Below are 21363 nucleotides of genomic sequence, written 5' to 3'. Positions count from 1 at the left end.
GAATTATTTCCATCAACACATTTGTCACAAATCAATTTGTTTGTGTTTTTTTCAAAGAAATATGTCCAAATGAACTTCTGGAGGCAAAAAGAACTACGAGAACTACGAAACGAAAAAAAAACAAAAACAACAACAAATAACTGCGTAATCATTTATTATTTAGACCTCGTCACTTAATGCGGACGATGACAGCGAATTACTTCACTCTAACCGCGGTGTCGTTGACAGGCGTATAATTTGGTGGTGGTGGTGGTGGTGGTGGTGGTTGGTAAAATAATTTGGTCTTATACTCCAAACCAGGTCACTTCTTTGTTCTCAAGCGAATCGTCTCTCGTTTCGAATAGGGATGAATCTTGAGGTAGCCGTGCCTTTAGCTGTTTTGTTTTCCGTGCTTTTCTTTTATGCACAAAAGGTACCGTCTAATAGTACGTACATCACAGTCGAGTCCATCATCGTAGGTGCCGTATTTCCACAGGCCGTTTTCATTTTGGCCGCAGTAGTACATGCAATAGGCTTGTTCGGCGACCTGTAAGCAGAGACACGCATTGTCATCAATACGGATAACGGAATATGCGGCGGACGTCTACTGTGTGCAGCTTCATATCTATCCTTGCCGAGGCAACAGGCTACACAAAACGGGGAGATCTACTACCGTCGTCAGTAACGCACGCCACTGCATAGACAACTCTTCGTGTCTTTTGTTGGCTATAGGGACCGCGCGAGGACCATAAGCTGTGCGCCGCGGGCTACATTCATGTTGAAGCAAAAAACCTGACCATGAGCAGCGACGAATTTAAAATCAGAAATTATGAAACACTTTCAGAAAATTCCCAAGCAGGAAGGGATGCTGTCTTTCGTGCTGCAAGGCCTACGAGCTGTTGCTGAGTTCTTCTCCAGCACTGGTCTAATGGACGAACTCTAATAGGACACCTTTTCATCATCATCATCATCATTTTCTCCTCCGTTCCACAAGCGCAATGGGGCAGTGTACCGCCATAACGACGGAGAATGACCCACGACGACATCATCCCATTTATGTGTGTGTGCGTGTCTTTCGTAATATGGTCATGCATTTAATGCAAAAAGAGACATAGGTTCTTCTTATAATTGAACCTCTGTATGAAATAAGGGGATAAGTCGAAAGATCCACAACCGAGAAAATGGGCCTCATTTTCTCGGTTGTGGATCTTTCGACTTATCCCCTTATTGCATACAGAGGTTCAATTATAAGAAGAACCTATGCCTCATTGTCCTCTGATTGTCCGTCCCATTGACACACATGCATTTCCCGTTTCTTACCCTCCTGTAGCAGGCCAATAAATTGCAATAAGATCCGAAATTTTCTTTGGCAGGTACATACTGGTATGTAGATGTCATTGCAGCAAAAATAGTAAAAAGGGGATAAGTCGAAAAATCTCAAACCGGGAAAACATCTAGTCAATATTTGGTAAAGTAATTGCAGCTGGGTTTCCTTGAATAACGCAAATGCAATATGTGTTACATGTGTGTATGTGTCTACTCTACATGCATATTTTATTGGCATCGTTCTTGTGGTGTGACTTAGCAGAAATCGAACAAAATCTAGGAGCATGACGCATCCCCTTCTTCAATGTAACATCGCACGAACAGGGTTTTCATGCAGGAAAAAAACACCTTTAGGGAAAAACACCACGAGTCTGACTTTTATGGTGATGCCAGCTAGGGCGAGGTCACCTTTGTGCAGAGGAGCAGCCCGGATCCGGCTTTAAGCTAAGTTTGAGCTACACCCTTTGTATGTGTGTCTAGAAAAGGAGCCTGCCTGTGAAAGGAGTCCGCCTCATTGACAGACATGCATGTGTCGTTTCGTACCCTCCTGTAGCAGCCAATAAATTGCAATACGATCCTAAATTTTCTTTGGAAGGTACAAGTTAGTATGTAGATGTCACTGCAGTTAATATACTACAAATTGTGGTAAGTCGACTTATCTCCTTATTGCATACAGAGGTTCAATTGTTACAGGCGTGCAACTATAACAGGCGAGTGTCGGTGCGAGTATACCCGCGGTCACCTGCGGTCACCCGCGTCGATTCGCTTTTTGCGGGCAGCACACATAGGCAACTAATTTCAACAAGTAATGATACAAATATCGGGAATGATCAATTTGAGGCTCTTCGTGCAAAAGTATTCACTGAATCCACGCTTTCCACACATACACGTGTATTGCACATTTATGTTTCAGCTGCTGCCCACAAGGAGTGTTGTGATGTTTACCTTCCACGCTGTCCCTGATACATTACGATAATTCAGGGCTCTATGTCACGAAACAATTATGGTGTTCACGACTAAGACCACACTGGTCGGTACTTAAATTAATTTTCCCAACTTGAGGTTTCTTTGATATGTGCCGAAATATCAGTGCGTCATGGGCGCTATTGTTTTCAGATCAGCGCTACTTCGATTACTAACCTGCAGTTGATGGAGAGGCTCCAGTGCTGCCTCTTCACCAACAACGCTCATTGTTCTGTGTTTCATTAGCCTCTACACCATTATGCTGCTATATTACAACGGTGTTTAGATACGGTAATGCTCACCGCGCCACTAATGTTGGTTAGTTGCATACTTGATGCTCGAACGTGAGATCGTCAAACAGACCAAGCTATATAGTCAGAAAAAATGTTTTCTGCAAGTTTGTAAGCACACAACCAATATGTGCAGCCTGGTGAGTATGCTGTTCCAGCCATGAAATTACTCCTGAACACAAAACTCACTGGCTGGGCATCGTTGACTATAGAACGTTTGATATTAATATGTTGCTGGTTCGTCCACAAAATGGAGGCATTTCTAAAGCGTTCTGTAGCAATTTATCGTCATGTCCAGTGGCTTAAACGTGAGCAATAAGAAATGTGTCATTGGTCATGTCACTTTTTATACGTAACAAAAATGCAATGTAGCTAGGTGTAAATCTAATGTAGCCTCTCTCTGTGCCAGAAATGTTTGCAGAAATGGACACATGAAATCAATGTTTCAATTTTTTTTAAATTCAATCGACAGGACCAAATGTCGTGTGCTATGTGAGCCATGCCTTTTCGTGCTCTTCTAAGCGCGCGCGAAATATCCTGCAGCTCAGTCAGAAGATATTCTGTAGCAGACGACAGCACGAATGGTGTTGTTTGCCATACTCCCGCTTCAACTCCCAATATGTCGACATCGGGAATGCTCAACATAAGACGCGGCAGAACTTCAGTCCCATCAGCAGTTTTTTTTTCTTCTTCTTCTTTTTTACTTTGTTGCTTTTCCTTCCTCTAGAATAATCTGCAGGGGATGTCCTTCGTGTGAATACACGGTTATAGTGCTTAAAAACACCATGGATTAATTCGAATGACACCCGGATTAAATTGAATAGCACCTGGATTATTTCAGATGGCACCCGGAATGAACTGTATGGCGTCTGGATTAAATCAGATGGCACTTGGACTAAAATGGGCTGGAAAACCTCTACTGATAATCTCTCGTCCAGTTTGGCACTAATGATGTCCGTCGCCTGACGGACGAAACGTCTGAGTAAAACTTGTTAAGTCGGAGTTCGCTACTTTTGTGTCCAGCGAAAACTATATACTTACTGAACGCTGTCTTTTCTCGCAGACCTTTACGGCGTTCCTGAGCTGGTGAGTGTAAGTCCATGTAAAATAACCTTCCTTTTTCTCTCCTCGCTGCTTTCCTTCACTTTGGCGATTTGCGTGTCCTCGTCCTCGTACAACATTTGGAGTTCCGGGTACAGGTACAGGAAGCGAGCTCCTTTGGTAGCAGACCCCTCCGTAGCATGTACCATCCCAGGTGCCTCGATACTGCAGGAAAATTGTGCATGCTAAACAGGGGGGGGGGGGGTGGAGACTCGGAATAGCCTTCGTCTAATTGTGTTGTTGTTCTCTTTTCCACAAAGTATCACACTACCTGAAGGTGTCGTCGAATGATTATGGTATAAGACTGTTGTCCAGGACGGGCTCACCCCCGACAATCAGTTTCACGCCATGCAGGCATTTGTGAGATTTTGCGCGGACTCCAAGTTGGTGGACACTGTGTGACTGACAGTGTGTGTGAGTGACTGACTGACTGTGTTTGTCACTCATTGTAATTAGGCATTTTTGTTGTTCTAAGCGATCTGGAGTAGCTGGCTCTCGTAATGAGTGCCTATTTCTCTTTCTCTTTGTTTTCTTTTCTTCGTACTAACCCAACTCAACTCAACTCATATATGTGATGTTGATGTTGGCTAAAGAAATAATGATAATAGGGAGAAAACATACATTAATTTCTGTATACATTATCAGTATACGATCTGCGATGTCCGCCAGCTTCTTCATACCGCCCTCCGTATACTCAACACGGGGCAGCTTGGCTCTATTGTCGAATTCAGTAGGCGTCTTCGTTCTAAAGCATGTCATCTTCATGAATGCGATAAGTTCGTGTGATCTCGATAGGGACGAATATCGGCGGAGTCGAATCTTTGACGTGAGCTATTATCTTTTCGATGTGTTACATTTTTTCATATATCTTCCGTCAGCATAATTATGGCTTACAAATGCTGACGTGATAATTCGAACGCTACGTACATTACAGTCGAGTCCATCATCGTAGGTTCCATATCTCCACTGGCCGCTTGTAGTGTGGCCGCAGTAGTACATGCAATGAGCTGCTTCCATGTGCTGCAAGTAGAAGAATCCTTTATCGTCCATGTAGATAACTAAATACATAGCTTGCCATCTATCACTGCCGGAGGGAAGCGCAACGCAAAATTGAGCGATATATACAATCAATGGTGTTGCCAGTAATATTGCCAGCACAAAGAAGGCCCTCTCTGACTTGTGTTGGCTATACAGGGTGTTCCTAACGGGATAAGGCACTCTCCAAGGTCAGAAATAAAGTTGTTGTTCGTAACGTGATAAAAAATTCTAACTGGTGACGTACTCGCCGGAGGATTGTGGGAGTTTCGGCAGTTACGTTCTGAAAACTTTTGCCGTAGTTCAGGAAGGCTTTGGACAATTTTTAATAGAAGGAAATTTATTTTGTTCAATTGAACTTTGAAAATTTCCAAGACAACCCCACTCTTTTTACATAAATATGAAGTCATCCACGGCTAACCACAGACCCAACAAAAACTATGTACAGTATAGCAACAGAAATCGTCGAAAAAATTTGTAAAAACTACGCTTTAGCCCCTCCTGCTTGATTGTCGCAAAGAGCAGCGCACGGCAGATACGCAGAGAGGAGGAAGTGTTCCTACCTCTTTTTTTTACGTTTCTTTCTCCTGCTTTCGCCTTGATGCTGGTGACAACCATCTTATCACAAAGAGGCAAATGAAGGCGGGTACATCCATCCTCTAGACGCACATTTACCAGCTCCGGTGGAGCAGCGGTAACGCGTGCGCTTGGAGACTGGGAGGTCCGCGGTTCGAATCCGCGGGCCGGCTGTGCCGTCTGGGGTTTTTCCTGGGTTTCCCTCAGATGTGTAATAGGCGTATGCCGGCACAGTTCCCCTGAAGTCGGCCCATGGACGCAGCTATCCTCCCCCCGAGCGGATTCCGCTCGGTCTTCCACTTCACCCTTTCCTCTCCTCCTCTCCACCAACTTTCCCTTCCCGAGAAACATGCCGCCTAATCAGGCAGGCAGACCTCTCGGGTTCCTCCCAACGACACTCCTCCTCCTCCTCCTCCTAGACGCACATTTCGCGTGCGGTACTTTGCGCCAATCAATCAGGCGGGGCTAAAGCATAATTTTCACTTCTTTTTTCGATTATTTCTGTTGCGATACTGTGCATAGTTTTTGTTGGGTCTGCGGTTATCCGTGGAGGACTTCATATTTCTGTAAAAAAATAAAAAAAAGTGGCGTTCGCTTGGCAATTTTCAAAGTTCCATTGACAAAAACAAATTCCCCGCTATTAAGAATTGTCCAAAGCCTTACTCAGTGGTGTCAAAAGTTTCTAGAAGGCAATTGCCGAAAGTCCCACAATCCTCCGGGGAGTTACGTCGCCAGTTAGAAGTTTTTATCACTTTGGGTGAAACACTCTGTATAGCCTGAGCTATACTGCAAACTACACCTGGACAGCATAGTGGAGCCCGACAGCGGGCCTGTGGTGGGTCTTTTCCCGCATTTATCCATCGATAATACGTACTTACAGATATACTATATATTTACAATCCAAAAATAATTACGGGGCGGGGCTTTCACAGATCCCCTTTAACATTTCCAATGGCCTATACCGTATCCTAAGCCTCGCGCATATCCGGGTTTGCGTACTTTCATTGCTGTCGCACTTTTGTTACAACATTACTGCATTTTTACAACTTGGATCATGTGGGGAAACCTTTCAAATTGATTATGCATATGAATAACGAAAGGACGAAACAAAGAAGGATATAAGCTGTTTTTTTTTTTTTTCGCACACAGTTTGTCGTTGTCTTTTTGTGGTTTGGTGAAACTAGGATGTGTGCCCCATACTCTTTCCTCCAATTAGAAGCAGTAAGTGTATCACTGGGTGCAAAGCGTGCTGTGTGACGAAGTTCCGTTTTTAGAGTGCACTGCCTTTCGGCGGCGCGATCATTGAACCAAGTGGAATAGCCTCGAGTACGCTTGGAATGATCCGGTCAGGATCGCACGCATTTCGACCGGGACAGCGTGAGATTTCGAATAATGCGAGAGTTCAAAAAGTGTGATTTCCCTATAACGAGCATTTAAGCGTCGTGTGTGTGAGGTTTTGCGAAATTTCGTAGCTGTCGAAACTTTGTTGAGATCTTTATTTCGTCGCATTTTTTGCGACGTTGAAGCGTAACATGGGTTCAGTGGACCAATCTCAACACGATGGACGACACAAAGTAGTGTACTATATTTCATGAAGGAGAGCACGCTACTGGTGTTCTCTGACAGCGAAGGTAAACACCCGCCCAACGAAACGAAACAAAACTGTGACTCAACTGAGGGTGGCCAATGGGCCTCTCAACGGTCCGCTGACGGCGACCAAAGGACATCATAGCCACAGCCACTTATGAACATTCCACTGTACGGGACATTTCTGTGTGGTGTTCGGTTTCAGTTCGATCCCCTGAGCAATATTTTATACGGAATGGTAGAAAATCGTGCTTTACCTTACGAAACGCTGTATATGGCAATGGTGTACCTCACGTAGCACTTGGTAGAGAGAACATCTAATCCAAAGATTGCCTGGTGAACTTATTGGGAGCCAAAATAAATGGACCTCCCCCTTTTTTTTTGGGGGGGGGGGAGACACTTACTGAGCGCTGTTTCTTCTCGCAATCCTTTGAAGCGTTCATAAGCCGGTCCGTGTAAGTCAGCCCGTTCTCTTGTGTGACGTTTTGATACACAAGTGTAGGACGGAATCCCTTTTTGTAGCAGATCCCACCGAAGCATGTACCATCCCTTGTACCTCGGAACTGCAAGAAAATTACGGAGGTCATCTTCAAGACGTCACGTGATGAATTAGCGATTACGTGAATTAACGTAGCAAAACTGAAACTAGCGAAATAAAATTTCATAATTTCGTAATATTTCATTGCGTCTCGTCCGGAAGGCATCATATCAGAATTCGTGCTGGCAAACAAATGACTACTGGCACGTGAACTCCAGGTGGAACCCCAGGTATCGCTGTTTTAACGAAAATTACACGACGGTTACGACTCGTGTAAGGCGAAATTCAGTGTCAGCTGTGCGTGTTGTGAAATGAGGCCGGATGAAAGTGTGTAGAAAAATTTATTTAAGCGTGATGGGTGTTGATTTGTGGTCGCCTAAATGGTTGTTGAACCGTTTCATCGCCACGCGGACTCTTATTCCTGACTTGCACGGCGGGATCTTGTCGATGCTAGCACAAGCCTGATTTGCGCGAATCACCGACTTCTGCCGTGTAAGGCGTTGGCGCTCCCTATCTCTCTCTCGGCGCTTGGCCTGCGCGGCGGCAACTTGTTCGGATGTTTTCACAGTCTTGGGGCGATCCATCCTATAGTGGTGGAAGGCAACCAGGGTTTTAAAGAGCGTGAATGGGTTCTCGCGTTTTCGGGCTCTTATCGTGTACGCTTTCGGCTATGTACTAAGACTCTGGCGATACCACTGATAGCGGTTGTAAACCAGTGCGGTTTTCCTCCTGACCCCCCCCCCCCCCCCACCCCACCCCACCCACACACATGTCGCCGCCGTCGTCGACGCGATCTCGGGAAAGTCTGCACGATACCTTGGTTTGACGTACTTTGGTTTTTATCTCACTTTCCATCGATAGCGGTTGTAAACTGGCAGGATTCTCCTCTTTACTCCCAGCGCCGAGCGCACATGCGATAAGGGTTTTGTGCGGACACGCGAATGCCGACGTGATCTCTGGAAAGTCTCCACTATACAGTTGACGCTGGAAAAACACCCCAATACGGTATTCCCCGAACAGATTTCTGTTAGGGATACGATTCGCAGAATAAATCCAAATGCTCCAATTACATGTCCTATTCACAACGATCTGTGGCGTCACAACAAACAACAACTTTATTCAGGATGATGAATGGGGAGTTTCGTCGCGAGGGGCGATACTCTACTCTCACAAGAAATGCCAAGAGATGCCGATCCTGTGACTTCAATAATAATAATAATAATAATAATAATAATAATAATAATAATATTATTATTATTATTATTATTATTGTTGTTAATATTATTATTAATATTATTAATAATAAAAAGAAAGGCATGAAACCCTCCCCCCACCAAAGAAAAATCAAAAAAAAGGAAAGCTTCACTAATGCCTTATTTCTACATTGTTGCTTGCACGATGCTTAATGTTTACTATGTTGTCTATAAGTCCTTTACGTCACCCACCGTGTCATGAGTGAGGGTACGCGATTTGATCCCATACTCGAAAGCAGTTCGACACGCTTGTTCTCAAGCAGATGCTCTGATCTGTCCTCTAGGATTGGAAAGAGTCTTGAGGGCGCACTACCTTAGAGAAGCACAGAAAGCGCTTCAGTCACGACCATTTTTTGACCATTTTGACGTCATCGCGGTACAACCCGGTAACTGGTTTGTTTGTTTCGAGAAGCGTCGCCTGCTACACAGAGAGAGAACTGGGAGTATAAACAAAAAAGCAAGAAAAGTTCGAAAAGTGCCGGTCCCGACTGGAGCGCGGTCTCTCTTGTAACCTTGATGACATCACAATACTCCTCCTCCTCCTCCTCGTTTCCGCCTGCAGAGCGAGTCGCGCGCGTCGATGTTCTGGGGGCGTTTGATTCCAAGAAAAATAGTGCGTCCAGAAAATGTTTTGTGTTAGTTGTCACGTCAAGTTACATCCTTTCGTAGTTCGACAGAAACAGAAAATCTTTTGGATGGCTTTCTGGGCTCCTTTAACATGTGTTTTTCGTCTATATCATTTTGGCTCCTAAAACTGTAGTAATAAGTTGAGCTCTACGTACATTACAGTCGAGTCTATCGTCGTAGGCGCCGTATTTCCAGAGGCCGCTTTCAGTCTTGCCGCAGTAGTACATGCAATAAGCTGCTTCGTCGGTCTGTAAGCAGATAGATTCATTGTTGTCCATATGGGTAACTAAATGCGCAGTGGACTCCCACTGCTCGCATCTCCCCATCTATCGGGGCCCAGGGAAAAGGCTGTGGCGGCCAAGCCGCAGAGACGACGAGGAAGTCTGGTGACTCATCGAGGCACGCTTTTTGAATTTGTTTTCGTGGCTAGCAGCTGACGGAGAATAAAAAAGAAGCCGCCGGCGGAAATCGGCTTGGCCGCCACAAGGCTGTGTGACTACCACTGTGAGTGAACTACCACTGACGCCAGTAACTGGGTTCACGCGGGCGCTCGCACAAGCACAACCACAAGCACACACAGACAGAGAGACAATGATGAGATGGGCTGATGCAGGCCAGCAGGCTGGGCGCTGCCCCAGTGCCATTTGTAGATCGTGAAAGATGATGATTGAGATGAGGATTCAGGTGATCAAAGCAGGGTGGAGAGGCCTTTTCATAACAGGAAATCCCAAAGGTGACGGAGACCTTGGTGCATATGGGCGCTACTGGAGAAGGGGCCCAGCACTTTGCCTATGGTAAAGAGGCGGTGGTCGATAGCATGCAGTGCTGCAAGATCTAGGCAAGATCCTCGCGTTCCCGTTACCAGCGGGAACGCGAGGTAACTGGTGCCATGAAGTAACTAGTGCAGGTCAGCGCGCACATTGCATGATGAACAAAAGTTCGATGGTACACGGCCAAGGCACAGCCTCAGAACTGGGGTAAATGCAGCGTTCAGCCGCATACGGTGAAGAAAAGGTGCATAGTGTCGCGAAGGGCGATGAGGAACCATTTGTCGACGCTGAACCGGGTTTCGAATAAACATTTTACTTCGCGTATCTCACAGGAACATACTGACACTCGCCGAATAGAAGCAGTCATATGACAACCAGAAGCGCCTATCAAACTTGACAGAGAGGTGGCGCTTTCCAGCAAAACCTATCACGCTTTCATTAGGAAGGATTACAAGATTAGAAATACTTACGGGACGGACTCTGTGTGAGCAGATCTTTATGGCGTTTCTAAACCGGTCAATGTATGTCCATTCATAGGAATCTTCGGTTTGGTCGTTTTTGTCCTTCTGCCCTTTATTTCCATCCGCTGTTGTCGCAGCTGTAGGAAGGGAGCCCTTTTGGTAGCACACTCCCCCATAGCATGTTCCGTCCAGTGTAGCGCGGAACTGCACGAAAATTGTACCCCTCATCTTTCAGCACTACACAGTAGCCCAACACTTTGATAAATTAAGTTGATTAGGATGAATTAGCCAACTTAAATTATGCGGAACGAGTAACTTATTGAACTGCATTTCCTCGGAAGTATCATATTGCAATTATGTAGAAGGGTAGAAGGTACAGTGAAGCTGTAAGAACATGTTAGTGGAAGTGCCTCAAGACGAGAGCCGCCGCGATCGCCGCTGCGTCCTGAGGCGCTCTCCTATCAGAATAATGGTGTGTGAAATAAATAGCATCTCGCAAATGGGCTCCTAGCGCCACAAACATGGCCGCTTCATAGAAAAGGCCCTGGCGGCTCGTGCGTATTTTCATTGCGCATGCCCCGACTATTAAAGTGGTACTTCGAAGGTTCCGACGAAACGTCCAGTGTATAGGAGAATGCGTTTTGCGCAAGGCTGGAGCGGCGACTTCCCCGGTGTACTCAACCTCTGAAGTGAGGGAAAATTTACAGCGTGTCATGACACATTGCGATCGCTTTCGTACGAACAGGCGAGCGCTACAAAAGAAAGAAAAAAAGAAAGAAAGGAAACTGTAGTCAGCGGGGGACATTCTGACGCCCAGAAAGTGTGGTGGTGTTGCTTCTTACCCATCAGAAGACTCTCATCCATGTCGTTTGCTAAGGTAATCGATTATATCCGTATACACTTAGTCAACTCCTCTAGAACAGCCGGTCCGATGCCCACCGGACTCTGCGGCACCATTTTTACAAATGCCATTATTCGCTGCCAGCCTTGCATCAAAATCACCAGATGTGTTTGTAAGCTTCGCAACAATTTGAGGCGCCTTTAAACAAGAAAATATTGCTTGAAGAGGTTCGCATGGATGCATTCGTGCAGAATACCCTTTCGTCTGCACTCTAGTTTGGCATATGACACGGGTAATAAGAGCGCTTAGACACCGCACCGGCGACGCCCACTACGTCTGAGGACAGGAGGTTCGTACAGGCATATAGTTGAATCGGGTAAAGTGTATATTGGAAGCTCAATAGAGAGACAAGTACGCCTCTATATTGTCACAAAATCCAATAGACGATTTTAAAATATGCGGCCGCCACCAAAGCGTGGTCCAAAGCAGCATGGGAACTTTTAGGGACACTCCTCTGTCGTATGCTCCAGTTATGGTTTACGCCGTCTGACGGTGCTGCTACGCACACGCGAATGTTGTCCTTCTTCTACCTCCGCTTCTAGCCGTCTCATAATGCTTCAAGACGCTTTAAGTTCCCATGAGCCCTTGCGTGTCACAGGTGGCGTATGCTTTTCGAAAAATGATATAAGGAAGAGTAGGGCAAAATGATAGGGAACATGGGCTGACTAATTCTGTGACTCACCTAACCAGTCAACACTACAAAGGGTCGTTTGTAGAAGCAACCAAATGTCATTTAACTATTACGACCCCATGAAATAGAAAACATAACGTTATATCCACGAAAAAAAAAAAAGAAAACCGGAAGTATCAGAAGTGTTCACTGACGATACGCAATGCTGCGAAAGGATTAGAAGGCCACTGCTGCTCCGCAGCACGAGCCCCACTACTTTTTTTTTCTTCCTTTTTCGTATTGCTGACTCAATGAGGTGAGCCACAGAAGTCACCCACTAGTCTAGAAGAGCCACACTAGTCTTCAAAGACGAGTGCAAGCCCCCTCAATAAAATGTGCAATGATTGCAACAAGTAACTCAAAGGCCAATGAGTGCCAGCGCCAATTATTGTAGTTAACCTTTTACGGTGCGCGAAACGTATCCGATCTTCACATGCGCAGCTTCAGAGATTGGGTAACAGGATGAGTGAGTTTGACGTTACCCATTGACGTAGGGAGGGACGATGAGAGTGCCACTCGGGTTCCTCTACGTCATGAGAACGGTAACGTTCGGCAATTCGAAAGGTGAAGCCGCTTCGCGGATTCCTGCTTTTTAAAGGTGTTTTCCGAACTTCATGGGGCAGCCACGTAGTTGTTTAACAATTGTGTAACAGCATCGCCGAAGACGTGTCCTATCCTGCCCTAACCAGCATTGCTTCACTTTGCTTTCTAGAGAGGAACCAGGCTCGTCCACCGATATTAAGCCGCTTGGGAACTCGATATTTCGCTTGAATGTTCCCGGCGAAATAATTACTTGGAGTTTTCGTCAACTGCCGCCTTCCGGTGCTTGTGATGCCAAGACTCAGTCAAATAAGTCAGTTGCCTGGACAACGTTTTATACATTTGAATTCACATTCACGAAGAAGCAATATAGTGTTAGAAGGAGAATAAGTTGCGCCATAATGTTCGCACAGAACAAGAAATGGGAAATTTTGAGCGGAAACAATAGGGTGTCCTGTAGGAAGGCATTAACAGGAAAGAAACCACTCGAAAGAGCAAGAACGCAAGTAACTAAGAATGCTCAGTACTTCTTATCTTCACCTTGTTTCCTGAACAGTTATTTATAACGAAATTTGCAACACCAGCCACCCCCTTGGTATAGTACGGGTAAACGTCAAATTCGAAATCAATTCGGCATATCATGCTCGGCGATTAATCAATGCAGATGGAACATTATGTTGTCTACATATAAAGCTCTGAAGGTCACGCAATCCTGGTAAATTTCAAAGTGATTCAGTATCGTAGTGCAAGTTTATAATGGAAAACGCACGAATCGTCAAAAAACATCGTCACGAAACAATCAAAATGGCGGTGCTGCGAGGGGCTTTTGAAGCCGTACTCCCCAGACGGCTTCATGACGCACAACACTCAAGCACCTGAGATCACTGTGAGCTCTTGTGCAATAGAAGCCGCTTCACTGTTGTGCGTCTGGGGAGTTGTGTTCCAATTTCTCGACATGGGCAGACTTTTATATGGTAACGCCCTGTACACTCATCATCCCTTTTAGGATGTGATGCAACTTGAAGGATCTGTGTGTGTGTTGCTATCTTTCCCCTACGTGGCTGTGGCCGACACAATCTTTTCTTTCAAAATTTTGTAGTCATAAGTTGGACATTACGTACATTGCAGTCGAGTCCATCATCATAGGTGTTATACTTCAACATGCCTTCGTCTGTCCGGCCACAGTAATAGGCGCAAACGGCTACTTCGCTGTCCTGTAAGCAGAGAAAGGCGGTGTGCACAACGGTAGGTGAGTTTGCAGTGAGTCACGATCAATCTGTTCTGATAACTGTACACGACTGAAATATGCACGAACAGGAGCTGAAGTACCGGCCTTGTGGAATCAATTTCTATGATGTCCGCTTATTCATCTTTAAGTTATGCACATCCGAACGTGACCGTTGATGTCAGTAATATGGAGGAATGGCAAGAATTTTTACGACACGTTGTCTTGCTGTTGTTGTTATTTCGCCGTCTTCGAAAGCGAAAGTGAGCATAAGGGCCTGCATAGCTACGAACAAACAAGCTTCACAAACTTAATCACAGGTGGCGCTTTCGACGAATGTAAAATACGAGTTGTGTGAGCATGTTCCTGCAAACAACTCTCCCACGAGCCGTTTCGGTCGACCTCGGCGTGCTTTCATAGTTATACGGGTATTTTGTAGTGAGGGTCGTTAGTGGAGTCGCACTTACGAGGAGAAGCCTGAGAACCCGCTTACAGACTAGCGCGACGTTCCATTTTTCTCAAAAACCAGTCACGAATGACGCCGCGTTATCTTGGAGACTTGGCCAAATCTCCCCGTGTGGAGTAATTAGACCAATGTAAAATACCGTACGCCTAGGGAGTAGCCATGAGATCCCCTTTCTCACTGTCGATTGGTTTACTACGGAATCGACGCGACGCTATATATCACGACGCACATATCACGACGGTGACTTCAGTATCACCCCTTGACTTGCCCGGCGCTTTCAAGCATCAAAGGTCTCTAGGTCGCGCGAGAGACGGTAGCTGGAATCGTCAGTGTTGCACAAAAGCACGTGTTACTTGTTGCACAATTCGCCACTACCAAAAGAAGAAGAAAAAACAAACATTCATCTAAAATTTCCAATGTCATCTACCCTCTTCTGAGCCTGGTGTAGCTTCGGCATATCTGTAGCATATTAGCACTTACTATGCAGTACAAAATGTGCCTTCGATGGTTGATTTCGTAACGTAACCATTGCTCGAACCCTAAAGCAAACGAATATGATAAGGCCACGGTGGCGCAAGGACAGGTCCTAACATTCCATAATTCACACAAGCAGCTCTAAGCTGCATATCTGCCGTGCCAGCGGTATTTTCTACCTACAGGGTAAGGAGTGCCCTATTTATCACGTAGACCGCGAACCTTGTAGATCGCGAAAGTAGTTTACTGAACTGTGTTCGGTATACTTACTGAACGCTGTCTCTTTTCGCAGGCCTTTACGGCGTTCCTAAGCCACTCAGCGTAAGTTTCAGGCCCAGGTGTTGCAAGGGAGCCCTTTTGGTTGCACACCCCATTATAGCATATGCCATCCGATGTACCTCGGTACTGCAGACAAATTGTACAGGCCATGAGCAGACACTCGGTTAACTGCCTTGCTTCATGTGAATTACCATAAATTTATTAAAGTCATTGATACAAATTATTTGATGGCGTATCCTCGACCTATTATTTCATAACCGTAAGTCACATCGTGGGCTTAACCTGTTCATTCAGATAAGTTTGAGTGCCGTCTTTGCAAACGCGGACCAGTATTTTACAGGCAATTGCACTGAAGGCATTCAGGAATCCTCCCATGAGTCTCACGATACACGTAAGGTGTTTTCTGCTGGCGTCCATGCGTCATTAGACTAATTTCATCACACACGTGCAGTTCTAACTCGCCCGGACATGTGCTTTTAGCGCGTAGCGTGAACCACATAAGAGAGTACACTACATGTCTCAAAAGCGCCCAGGAAACATGACAGGGAAGTCGATGAATGAATGATGTCACGTACATGTTGTAACCGTCCAAGTTCATTCCTAACGCCTGCCACGGCCGACAGTCACTCTTCTGAGTCACAGTAAGCGAGTCCGCCTCACGCTCCAAATTCGAGTGGGAGGAGGAGTTTCGCACAAGACGAACCATTGGGCGCGTTAAGTAGCGGCCCTACCCAACGCGCTCCGTGTACTGTATATCTCGTACAGAGTTGCGGAGTTGCCACTCCGGAGTTGGAATGAATCCGGAATCATTCCAGATTTAGCAGAGCCCGGAATGGAATGGCGGACACTGTCCTAGGAATGGGAATGGAACGCTCTAGGTGCCCCGGTGGCAGCTTTGGTTTCAACGTGCTGGTTTCTGCCCTCGAACCCTTTGCACCGTACCTGCCCACGGTCAAGAGTGAAATAACCTTGTCTTTGTGATTTTTCCGTGCTTGGTAATGTCAATCTCCTCAAGCACTGCTGGACTTGACAGTCTGGTTACCGGTCCTTTTCTTTTATTCAGGGAATTAACGGAATGGAATTGGGTTGCCAAGCCATTCCAGGAGAGGGAACTGACCATATCTTTTCATTCCGAGGAATTGAAAGGAATGGAATTATTGAAAATCTTCATTCTTCGGAATGGAATGGGAGAACGGAATGGGAGACACCGTTCCGCAACCCTGATCTCGTACTCCGGTGCGTCGACTAGACGGTCTCTCAGAGCCACGAGCGCGATGGTGCTTCCCTGATAAGTTTCCAAGGCGTCTCATTGGTTTTCTGGCGTCCCCTTCCTCGTCTCGGAGCCAGAGCAGCACTTCCGCGCTCCGACCTGCAAGCTGGAGCTTGAGGGTGCATCAAGAGCACATACCTCCGGAAAAGGAGTGTTATATCGTCTAGTGAAAAGGAGAGCGTTCTCTGCTCTCTGGGGGCCGCTACTTAACGCGCCCATAGCCTCCTATGCCGAACACGGCAGCCGCGTTCGGAGCAGGGAAGCGGATATATCCAACCAAACGTGATTTCCGATTTCCCGTCCAAGAAGGAAAAATATGGGCGTGATTCGTGTCATAGCTACCAGACCAGCGCGATAAGGCTTCTTAGCGGAAGCACCCACAGTCACATGGCCGAACCCTGCAATATCTTTCTGACACTTCAGGTCAGAGTGGCCGAGTGCGCCACTTATTTCTATCAGCCGAACATGAAGTGTCTCGTTGGAGCGCTCTAGAAAACTGAAAACGAAATTAAATAAACCGGATTCATCACATCGTCCGCCACGCATGCTTCGTTTTCAACATTGACAGCCCTGGTAGATCACTACATGGAATGTTCTGGAAGGTGACGATACGTTGTCCGCGGGACGTCATTGCTCCCTCTAGGCTCGGGACATCCCAGCATCTCAGTAGCGACTTTTGGATGCCCTTTTGGGGTCGACCTCTTCTGTCTGGGATTTTGAGCTCTAATGCTTGTGACACCAAGTATCAGTCGATTGAGTCAATTGCCTTGAGAATATCTTACACTTTTGTATTGATGTCCAACAACAAGCAATGTAAGCAATATAGTGTTGGAAGCAGAATAATATACGCAGAAAAATTTTCACCCACTAGGAAACTAGGGTTCAATTCGGCGCAAATAGGTAGGGGGCGTCAGGGTTAACGGAAACCGCACGTGTTTTTTTGCAAGCCGTGAACAGGCAACAAGCCATGACAAAAGCAAATACGCTCGGTGTGCATTATTTTCACCTTGTTTCCGGCACGGTTTCTACGATTTGGAATATCAGCCAACTTCTTCCTCCTCGACCCTAGTGGTATGGGCAAGCGTGAAATTCAAAATCAGTTCGATCCCCCCCTTCTGCAACGATCTTATTTCTTTTAGGATACTATGCATCTTGGGGGAGCTGTGCCTTTAGGTTTCTTTTTTTTTTTCGTGCGCGATTGACTGGTCAATATACCTGTGTCCTACAAATCTTCATTATGGAACATTATACGTACGTTACAGTCGAGTCCATCGTCGTATGTGTTATACCTCCACCCGCCGTCTGGAGTCCGGCCACAGTAGTACATGCAAACGGCCGCTTCGCTGTTCTGTAAGCAGATGAAAGTTGTGTCCATACCCAGCAAGTCATTGACGTGCCAGGCATGTCGATGGAATGTTGTAAAATGGGTATTTGGTAGGGACGTGCCAGCCGAATCCGCGAATCCACGAATCCTCGAATCCTAGTCTGGGATTCGAGATTCGCGAATCGAATCTTTCGAATCCACCAACCGCGTTTGTTTGTTTCTTTTTCAAATTGGCGCCTTCGGAGTCCGCAAAAAGCCTCATTGGACGACGGATGTTTTCTTGTTTGTTTGTTTATATTGTTCTGGACTGAAAGAGTTCAGGCAGGAACTGTTACATCACAAGTTAAAAAGTAACCTGATTTTGCTTTTGATTGTTGCTTAGTTTTATGGAAATAATTCGGACTCGAAGCATTTATGCATTTCTTGTAGTCGACGAACAACATGTGAAATAAATTACGTTTAAGAAGAACTATACGGGTATATTTTCTCCTGAAACTGAAGCTATATTTAATTTGTTTTTCGTTAAACAAATGTATCATATTTTGCTTCAAAACATTTTTCACTCGAAGTGTTTCTTTCTCCTGTCTTTTTATACTCTTTTAAAGAAAGGATTCGAAAGATTCGAGATTCGTAAGATTCGTGGATTCGTAGAACATTCCTTGGACTCGGATTCGAAAAATTTTGGATTCGTCCCATCTGTAGTATTTGGATATACCTGGGACTTTCTGAGAGAGCCTCGCCGCTCTCTGACTCTCGTGACCATATGGTTCGTCCGGGGGACTATGCTCCTAGAATAAAACGCACGTCCCAGAAATATCCATGGAACGTCAGTGGTAAGATTTGGGATGTAAATAGGACATTTCTAAACCATGCATATTATTCTTTTCTTACGTGAATAAAAAATACGACAAATATTAAGTCTGAGACATTGTTTATATTTTTCACTACGCAATCCAGTGGTATGCCACACATTCTGAGGCGATAACACGCTGACATCCCTCACTCATCCTGAGGATGTCACTGAGGCATAGAAATGACGTCCTGGGAATATCGCCACATGATCCTCAATTTGTTAGAAAAGTGTTCGAGGGCAACTTCAGAGATGACCCTAGGGACAACATCTGTGGACAAAAATGGGACAGTCTCGGGAGCATTATAGGATCTTGTTCTTCTGCATGTGGTTATAGTGAATCTTGTTTTATTTATGTCTGTGTTAGACGTGAGCAGACGTTTTCAGATAAAACCAACTCTCTTTTTGCATTTTTACAACCTCGGCCACCAGCTTGCCATTTTTCGTTTCTCCTCATCGTTTGTTTCCGATGACGAAGAATGGGTGCCGCAGTTTAAAAAGCAAGAAATATAAAAGGTCCTGTGCCACTAAGTCTAAGGGAGCCCACTTTTAAAGCAATATACCGCAGTGGGATGGGGTGGGATGGGACCCATCCCACCAACTGTGGGATGGGACAAGCGAAACCTTGCCCACATCACATTTCAAAAATAGTGGCATTTTCTTTCGGGGACAAAACAGGTACTATATATGCTTGTCTTGCGAGCTCCCGCATGTGCGAGAGTCCTTCTAGCATCTGAGCTGGAACGAAGGGTGAGGTTCCCAAGCTTAATTAATTCAATTTCATGTATCATAAACACTGAAGTGACGAATTGCTTGGAGTATTAGCTTACAACCAAGGTAACGTCCGTGTTTCCTATTAAGTTGATTTAAAACGTAGTTTTAAAGAAGGTACAGGACGTACGCAAATGACCATCCTGGAAGGTCCCATGATGACACTTTCTGGATGTCCTACAGACATCCCATCACGGACGAGGACGCGATGACACTTTGAGGACGTCCAGAGGGTCGCGAGTGTTCTTGGGGATATATCAAGATGCTTTCGTAACACTGCATCATGGCTAGGTTTGTAGCAGTACAAGATTCGTGATAGTACAGCCACACCGTGTGATCAGCCAGCATATAAGTGCCGAGCCCCACCCGGCTTACCTGGGCCACTTGGGAATACCCACAGTCTTTTAGGAAAAAAAATCTTCCTGGGAACAGCACCGTAACCTCTATTTGCCAGCGGGATGGAACATATACTGAAATACAAATTGTTACACGCACCGCACGTCCATGGCTAGTGTGGCGAACAGCACTTGCAACGGTGACGAGGATGCGTCTTCAGGATTCCCGCTTATCTGCATCGACTCGAAGTACAGCCAACAACATTCCTCACATACCTTACTATGAACTACTGTATTTTTAATTCAGGTTATCGTCTTTATGATGTTCAGTAAATCTCTCATGGATCTCCCATGATATCCATGGGATCTGCAGGCTGCTTCCTATGGGATATTCAAACATCCAGAGCGCGATATCCCGCCGACGTACCAGGGCCATCTGTTGTTGGCTGGAGTATGCCAAAACACAAATGCCATTGTGCGATATCCCATAGATATACTGTGGACGTCCAGACGTTCAGGACGTTCGCGACCTTGTAGGGATGTCGCACGGATACTAATAGTTATTAACGTGGATTATTAAGAGATTCCGTTCCAGTCCTCTCAAAAACCAGCTGTGGCGCATCTTGAAGGCCTGGTGCAATCCCCTTGTGTGACGTAATTACGAGGGGTGTTCAAGTGAAACTGAGACTTTCTGTCTCCTGAGTGTACAAACGGCTCGCGCTACTTCATTTTTGTGCTTTTCACACGCGACAGGCCTCCGCGTTCACCAGGTGGTGTGGTGGTCCAAAGTTTTTGCAAAACAGAAGACACGTGCTGGACAAGATGGCCGAAAACGAGGTGAGCGCGCACATCGAACAGCGAATTGTCATGAAGTTTCTCGTGAATGAAGGTGTAAAGTCATCTGAAATTCACAGAAGACTTCAGGCTCAGTATGGCCACGATACACTTAGCCGCAGCAAAGCGTTTGAGTGGTGAAACGGTCCCGAGACTGCCGTACATCAGTGCAGGACGATCCCGGCCGGGGCAGCTCAGAGCCCAGTGTCAGAGTTCCTGAGGACATCCAACTTGTGGAGCGCCTGATCCTCAAGGACCGACAGATAACATGTCCCGAACTGGCTCGAAAGACGGACCTTTCTGTGGAAACGTTGAGCAGTATCGTTCACGAACACCTCCAGTTTCGGAAAGCCGAGCCTCCTCACCAAAAGAGTCCTCCTCCTAGAGGACAATACACGCCCGCAAACCGCGCATCTCACGACACGCACCTTACAGGAACTTGGCTGGGAGTTGCTGCCACATCCCCCTTACAGTCCAGACCTCGCCCCCAGCGATTTCCATCTCTTCGGGCCACTGAAGGCGTTCCTTGGGGGCCGCCACTTCTGCTGCGACGACGAAGTCAAGAATGCGATCCGATCATGGCTGCTACGCGCCGGTAAGGATTTGGACGCTGCTGACATCCAAGCCTTCGTGAAACGCTGGGACAAGTGCATTAGTGCAGCTGGAGATTACATTGAAAAATAAAACTAATTTCTCGCCTGTAAGTTCATTTTACTTTTGCGAAAAATGTAAAGTCCCGGTTTGACTTGAACGCCCCTCGTAGACCACTGTGAAGTATCATTCGCGCAGGGAACACTCGTGAAGTCTCCTTTCCTACTATCGATGGGTTTAATACGGACGTGGCGCGGCGCTCCTTGCATACTGCACATCTCACGGAGTGCCTTCAGTATCACTCATCGGCTTGCCCGGCCCTTTCAA

The 21363-nt window shown here is 46.1% G+C and overlaps 1 protein-coding gene across 4 annotated transcripts in view; it reads right to left on the bottom strand.

Annotated features, from left to right (window-relative positions):
- Window positions 1-21363, bottom strand: part of LOC135388781 (uncharacterized) — a 174439-nt gene that overhangs the window by 122303 nt on the left and 30773 nt on the right. For all 4 annotated transcript variants that reach the window (XM_064618572.1, XM_064618575.1, XM_064618574.1 and 1 more), the window contains exons 7-15: window positions 17587-17679; window positions 15053-15187; window positions 13739-13831; window positions 10516-10710; window positions 9431-9523; window positions 7262-7420; window positions 4587-4679; window positions 3600-3824; window positions 434-526 (exon numbers count right to left, since the gene is read on the bottom strand). In XM_064618572.1, the coding sequence (XP_064474642.1) occupies window positions 434-526; window positions 3600-3824; window positions 4587-4679; window positions 7262-7420; window positions 9431-9523; window positions 10516-10710; window positions 13739-13831; window positions 15053-15187; window positions 17587-17679 (1179 nt within the window). The remainder of the gene's footprint in view (window positions 1-433; window positions 527-3599; window positions 3825-4586; window positions 4680-7261; window positions 7421-9430; window positions 9524-10515; window positions 10711-13738; window positions 13832-15052; window positions 15188-17586; window positions 17680-21363) is intronic.

The sequence above is a fragment of the Ornithodoros turicata genome, chromosome 3, assembly GCF_037126465.1.
Source record: "Ornithodoros turicata isolate Travis chromosome 3, ASM3712646v1, whole genome shotgun sequence".
In the NCBI taxonomy this organism is placed as follows: Eukaryota; Metazoa; Arthropoda; class Arachnida; order Ixodida; family Argasidae; genus Ornithodoros; species Ornithodoros turicata.
The sequence above is the reverse complement of the archived record's forward strand: the minus strand, read 5'-3'. Positions and strand labels throughout refer to the sequence as shown.